Consider the following 6372-nt stretch of genomic DNA (forward strand, 5'->3'; position numbering starts at 1 on the left):
CTCTCTCTGCCCGTCCAAGGTTAGTTTGCCTCCGGGCCATTTGCAAATGTTAGGATTTACAGTTATCACACGCAAAAACATTTATATAACCCCTAACTATAATACACCCATAAAAACGGGGAGGGAGCGAAAACTGCTGTGGATCAGCGAAAAACCCTATAGCTCTCCCATTGCAGTCCCCCGGAAAGGGTAATTCTGGCAGTCACACGGGCCAGAGAGTAGCACTGACTGCACGAGATCCGCGGCTCCAAAAGTGATCGCACGAAGACCTGCGGGGCGCGAGCAGTGCGGGGCGTGGGAGCGCTGCTCGTATTGCTCTGGGAGTGAAACCGTCCTCCAGAGTTCGTTTCTCTTCTTTCTTTCTTTCATTCTTTCTTTCTCCCTTTCTTTCTTCTTCTTTCTTTCTTTTCTTTCTTTCTTTCTTTCTTTCTTTCTTTCTTTCTTCCTTTCTTTCTTCTTCTTCTTTCTTCTTTCTTTCTTTCTTTCTTTCTTTCTTTCTTTCTTTCTTCTTTCTTCTTTCTTTCTTTCTTTCTTTCTTTCTTTCTTTCTTTCTTTCTTTCTTTCTTTCTTTCTTTCTCTCTCTCTCTCTCTCTCTTCTCTCTTTCTTTCTTTCTTTCTCTCTTTCTCTCTTTCTCTCTTTCTTTCTCTCTCTTTCTCTCTCTTTCTTTCTCTCTCTTTCTCTTCCTTTCTTTTCCTCTCTCACTTCCTCTCTCTCCTCTTCCCCTCTCCTTCCTTCTTCGCTTCCTTCCTCCCTATTTCCCCTATTTCCTTCCCTATTTCCCTTATTCCATCCTCCCTTCCCTTTCTGTATTTCGCTCCTTCTCTTTCTCTCCTCCTCTCTCCTTCCCGCTCCCCTCTCTTCTCCAAGCACGATCTGTGCCGCACACAACCCAGCAGTGGGCCCCTCGCCCCCCCACTTCGATGCCCCCATCACTGCCGGTCTCGGCGCGGGGCGGGAGCCGCAGGTGCGGGCCGCGGGGGCAGTGCGTGAGCGCTCCTCCGGCGGTGCGGGCTGCGGGACCGCGGTGGGGCCGTGGAAGTTCGTAGGGAAACTTTTTCCACTTTCCCTCCCCGGGAGGGCCGGAACCAGGCTGGAGCTGGGCTCGGGACTTCTGCCCGCCTCTCCCCGCTCCTTCCTGTCCCCGGGAGCCGCGGCAGCACAAGTTCGGCGCCTAATTACAGAGAGTGGCAGCGAGAGTCATTACTCCCGCACAGCGGTGTTAATGGCCCCGGAGCTCAGCGCGTCTGAGCGCGAGAAGCGGCGAGAGGAGCGCGGGGAGACCGAGGGGCTGCAGGATGGGGGGTCTGCCTGGTGAGAGACTGAGGGGAGAGGAGAGAGGGGGAAATCAGCTCCAAAAGAGGGGCTGGAGGCGGAGGGGGCGGGGAAGGAGCGGTGCGAGCATCCCCCGGATCCCGGCTGGGCACAGAGGGACGGGTCCGCCGGCGCACGCCCGGCAGCGGAGCGGGGCGGCACGGGAGGATCCGAGCCGCGCCGAGCGGAACCGTTCCGAGCCGCTCCGAGCCGCGTCGCGCCGCAGTGCCCGCTCCGCTCGTGCCTCCCCCCGGGGCCGCGAGCCCGGCGTCAGCGAGCAGCCCGAGCCCGGCTCCGGGTGCGTGTGTGTGCGTGTGCGTGTGCGTGAGCGCGTTTGTCCATCCCGAGCTGCCGGACTTCAAAATCTGCTGCTTCCGACTCCCTCCCAGCCTGTAAGTTCCGAATTCCAACCTTCTACATCTATGCAAACTTTTGTTTATCGGAGAATCCCTTTCTCGTAGGGAAAACGGTCCCCGTGTGATGAGCTCATTTGTGCCACGCGGGGCTCTCCCCCTCCCCGCCGTGGGGAAATGACCCCCGTGGATCCCCCCCGGCCCGTGCCCGCTCTCCGCCCGGCTCAGGGCACGGCGTTATTTCTGCGGGGCATTTCCCAGGGTTAGGGAGGTGGTTGCGTCCTGCTAAATGGGTCCTTTGTGGTGAGTGCGGATTTATGCCCAGTTTTGATTTATAATTAAATTAGCTTCTAATTTGCAATATGTGTGTCTGTGTTTAAAATGTATCTAATCTGTGAAATTGAGGACGGTGCACTTTAAATGAAAATCTACCTTTCGCCTCAAGGGTTCCTTTATGAAGGGATGGCCGGGAGGGCAGCGTTCAGCGGGATGGCGGGGCTGTAATTTCCATTAGGGGATGTCAATCAATCCCGCTTTTCAATACATCAATTAATAAATCCGATCGGGGCCGCGGGTGCCCCCCCGGGCGCTCTCCGCCTGGCTGCGGCAACGCGAGCGGAAGGCGAACCCGGCGGGGCCCGGCCCCCCCGGCCCCGGGGCAGCGGCTCGGGTTGCCCCGGCCCCCCCCCCCCCCCACCACCACCCCAGCCCGTGCCGCGGGTGCGGTGGGCAGCGGGCAGTGCCGGGCCGGGCGCTGCCCTCCGGCCCCGATCTCCATCATGGAAAGGGGCCGGGACGGAGGGAAGTCCCGCTGCCTGCCGGCCCGGCCCCACAAGCGCATCTAGCGGGGAATAGGCGGCTGTGAGACGGACGCTGGGAGGGAGCGGGCATTCATTCGCACGCTGCTCCGCAGTCATCATCGTCATAATAAAGCCTGTCCGTTTGATTTAAAAACAGCACGGCGGGGAACGCGCTGTCACCGAGAGCTGCCGCTCCGTTTCCCCCTGCCCGCCCCACGGCGCTGCGGGCCGGCGCTCGGCGGGCCCCGGTGCGGGAGCGGCGCGGCTGTTTGCGGGGCTGAGCTCCGCGAGGGAAAGGGGTAACGAGAAGGGAGAGAGATGGAGAGAGTCTCCCCGGCAGCTTGATCCCATTAGCTCCGTCCTTGGGTTGCATATTTATACGGTCTAGGAGGTGAACAGATGGACTATCAATTTAATTCCATCTTCAACACCATCAGAGATTGATTTTCTACTCGCTTTTAATTTTGCCATAATTAATTAGATCATTACAACTGTTTTCTATTGATCTCCCTATTTAAACCTCAGATGCAAAGGGACTTCGGCAGATCCTTTAAAAACACAGAAGGGAAAAGGAGCGGAGGGGGTCGAAAACTTTCAGACGTTTTTTTTGGGGTTTTTTTTTTTTCGGTTTCGGCTCAGAAGACATTCGGTGCAGAACAGTGAAAGGAACCCTCTCCGGCCTTTCCTTTTCGGAGGCCTTTTTCGTTGCCTTTCTATTTTTCCTTTACGTTTCGGTAATGCTGCGTCACATTCGTATATAATACAAAACAAATTGCGGTACGTTTAATAGATCCGATCAGGAAAATGCAAACTCTCACGCGTGGATGGTGTATACACGCACATATCCACCTCCACGACGTGCTGGCGAGGAACATTTCTGGAGGAGCGCACACCCGTTTCTATGGGGTCAGTACTGCAGGGACGGGGCTCTGAGCCCCCCATTCTCGTCCTGCCGCCCCTGTAGCCGTGCACCGAACCCCTCCGCCCCCGGGGCCGGCACCGGTTTCGTCTGCAGCCTCCGTTTGCGGTTCCGTCCTTTTCCCCCTCCCGAATCCCTAAATTCCGAGCCCCGTTTACCGACGTAATTTCAAAGAACCGCACCGCCTCGTTGTGTTTATACCGCGACGGGAGAAAAACACTTCCTCTCCGACAGAGCTCGTTCGGAGCTTTGTTTGCACATCATAACATCGCAGACGGACGGGGGGGAGGGGGGGAGGGTTCAGGGACCCGTCTGTCGGTTTCGGGGCGCTACGCTGCCCCCACGTCGGCCCGGCCCCGATCCTCCGCATGCTGTCTGCGCGGAGCCCGGTGCGATGTCGGCAGCGAGCGGGCAGCACGGCAAGCGGGGCTCCGGGGGGGGGCCTGGGGGGTGGAGGGGGGGGGGGGGTGGCTGAGGGCTGCGGGGTGCGCGGAGTTCGGGCGACGCCCTCAACTTTTTACAGACGGTAGAGAACTCCGGGTTGGGGCAGGGAGCCAGCAGCGCTGGGGAGAGAGCGAGGGCCCTGTGCGGAAGGGGGCAGCGGGCGGAGGGATGGAGAGGGCTAGGGGGAGCCTGGGGGGGACGAGGGAGAGAGAGAGAGCTGGGGCAGGCAGCCTCCTGCCAAAGGAGGGAGTCGGGGGGGGCGGCTTCACCCCTCCCTGCTGAATATGCAGCACCCCCCGCCCCTTACCTGCTCTCCCCGAGCTCTGAGCCATGCTCCTCTCTCTGCCTAATGGCCCGGCTCCCCGGGACGGCTGCGGAGCGCGGATCCGCCGCGGCCTTTTCTTCGCTTCTCTCCTCCCCGCTCGGGTGTCTTGCTTTCCCCCGCTGACTTTCGAGATCTAGGCGCAACCACCCAAAACTAAACGGTTTAGATAACAACGCACACACACACACACACACACACACACACCACAGCACCACCGCCACAAAAAAAAAAAAAAAAAAAAAAGCCAGCCACAGAGAAAGAAACGCCGCTCTACTGAGCCGGGACAGGCTAAAAGGAGGGGAAAATAAATAACAATCAAAGCAGAGGCTGCGCTGCTGCTTATAAAAGTGGAGAGGGACTCACCTGCCCCGGTACAGCGGCGGGGGCACGCGGCCGTGCGGGGCTGCGCGGGGCTCTGCTCCCCGGACACTGCCCCCTCCCACGGGCCGGCTGCCTGCGGGGGGGCCTCGTCGCGACGGCGCATTCATTTGTTGACTTATTACCATACATATGTGCCTGGAGAGGGGCTGCGGGGACGGGAGCCGAGGGGACGGGGAGCAACTTCCTCGGAGTTGGGCTCAGGGCCGGGCAGCCTCCGGGACAGGGCAACCCCCCCTTCTCTCCCGGGGCCGGGCAGCCCCCAGCCCTCTCTCGGGAGCGACCCTGGGCTGCCCGGGGTTGCTCTGTGCTGCCGGAGCCGCCCGCCCGTCTGCCGCGCACTCCCACCGCCGCGTTTCGGTGCCGGCTTCTCGGCTGAGAATAAATAACAAATAAAACAAAGCCACACAGAAAATAAGAAAAATTCCCCGTGCTAAAGACATCACCGAGCGAATATTTTTCTTTCTCTCTTCCTCCCCCTCCCTATTCCATCTCCCCATTGATTGAAAGTCTCTCTCAGCTCCAACAAGGAGTCCCAGGAAAAATGAACCATTCTGCTATCGATTCTTCATTAAAATTACATTTCTGCATTTGCTAAATTGGTTTTAAAAAGCTTCCCCTGTTATTATTGTCTTGTCAGAGCCGGCGGTGCTGGGCAAACAGTACTTAAAGGCGCGGGGCCTCCCCGGGATGGGGCGGGCGGGGGCTCTGAGCGCCTCTATTTCTTTTTCTGAAGTGTTTGGGAAAACGTTCACAGCGCGGACAGGCGAGGAGCGTGCCACGGACGTGGGATCGCCGTGGAAATAAAGGTGGTGCGGGGAGCGCTTTCCTCCGTAACACTTAACGAGCATCGATTGTCGCTTCGAGCAAAGGAAGAAAAGTTTCCTTTTAAATATGAAAATGGGGTGCCAGGAGTCAATGGAGGAGCAATGAGCATTTTTCCAGCCCGCCGCGGAGCGCTACCAGCAGCAGCAGCAGCAGCACAGCCAGGGCTGCCCGGGCCGGCCCCGTTCCCAACACCGCTGCCGTGCGCTGTGTGCGGCCGAGGGGCTTAAATAGGGGCGGCCGGGCCCGAGCTGCCCCGAGCGGCCCCGCGGATCCCCCCCCCCAACCTCCCCCTCCGGGCCGGGCTGGGAAAAACCCGGGAGGGACTCTGGGAGATTTGCTTTGAATTCTGCAAATCTCTCTCGAAAGAGCAGGGAAGCAGAAATGTCTTCCTGATGTGTTTATCCCCTAATCAGTTCATTAGTTATAAACAACATGACATTAGAAGTTAGGAGGCAGTTGATATTAATTTTTATTTAACTAGTTGATGTTTAATCCGTCACGCCAGGCTGCTTAGAGAGAGCTGCCTGACACCAACCAGTTAGAACTTCATACGGCGCGGCTCGGGCGGCGGGACGGGCCGCGGGGGGCGGGGGGGGATGTACCGGGGCGGGGGGGCACAGAGGAGCAGGGGAGCAGCGCAGGGGCCGGGAAGTGCCCCTCCGGGGTACAGGGAGGCAAGGGGGAGAAAGAAAAGGAAAAACAAAAGGAGTGAAAAAGCAGAGGGTGGGAGGGGGAAAAAAAAAAAGGGGGGTGGGGGGGGCAGGCAGCGTGACTGTCGGGGCCTTGGAGATCCCCAGGAAAGGGCGACCCGGGGGCTCTGGTGTACCCGTGCGGCTCTGTCCGTATGCGTCAATCCCTGCCTTCACCCAGCGGGCCCTGCTCCCCCCCCACCCCGTGCGCCGTGCCCCGACCCCTTTCCCCGTGGGGCGTCCCCTGCGGCTGCGATCTCCCGCACACCGCAATTGGAGCGCTTCTTGGAGAGCCCGGAGAGCCCTCGGCAGCCGCTCCGCGCT

At 59.1% G+C, this 6372-nt stretch overlaps 1 protein-coding gene across 2 annotated transcripts in view; it reads right to left on the minus strand.

The window, feature by feature from the left end:
• Window positions 1-4556, minus strand: part of PAX2 (paired box 2) — a 91624-nt gene extending 87068 nt beyond the window's left edge. For both annotated transcript variants that reach the window (XM_065746287.1, XM_065746286.1), the window contains exons 1-2: window positions 4517-4556; window positions 4136-4286 (exon numbers count right to left, since the gene is read on the minus strand). In XM_065746287.1, the coding sequence (XP_065602359.1) occupies window positions 4136-4160 (25 nt within the window). In that variant the 5' untranslated portion in view covers window positions 4161-4286; window positions 4517-4556. The remainder of the gene's footprint in view (window positions 1-4135; window positions 4287-4516) is intronic.
• Window positions 4557-6372: the final 1816 nt, after the last annotated feature.

The sequence above is a fragment of the Cyrtonyx montezumae genome, unplaced genomic scaffold (genome assembly GCF_038088225.1).
Source record: "Cyrtonyx montezumae isolate F1298 unplaced genomic scaffold, pur_monq_1.0 scaffold_4, whole genome shotgun sequence".
NCBI lineage: Eukaryota > Metazoa > Chordata > Aves > Galliformes > Odontophoridae > Cyrtonyx > Cyrtonyx montezumae.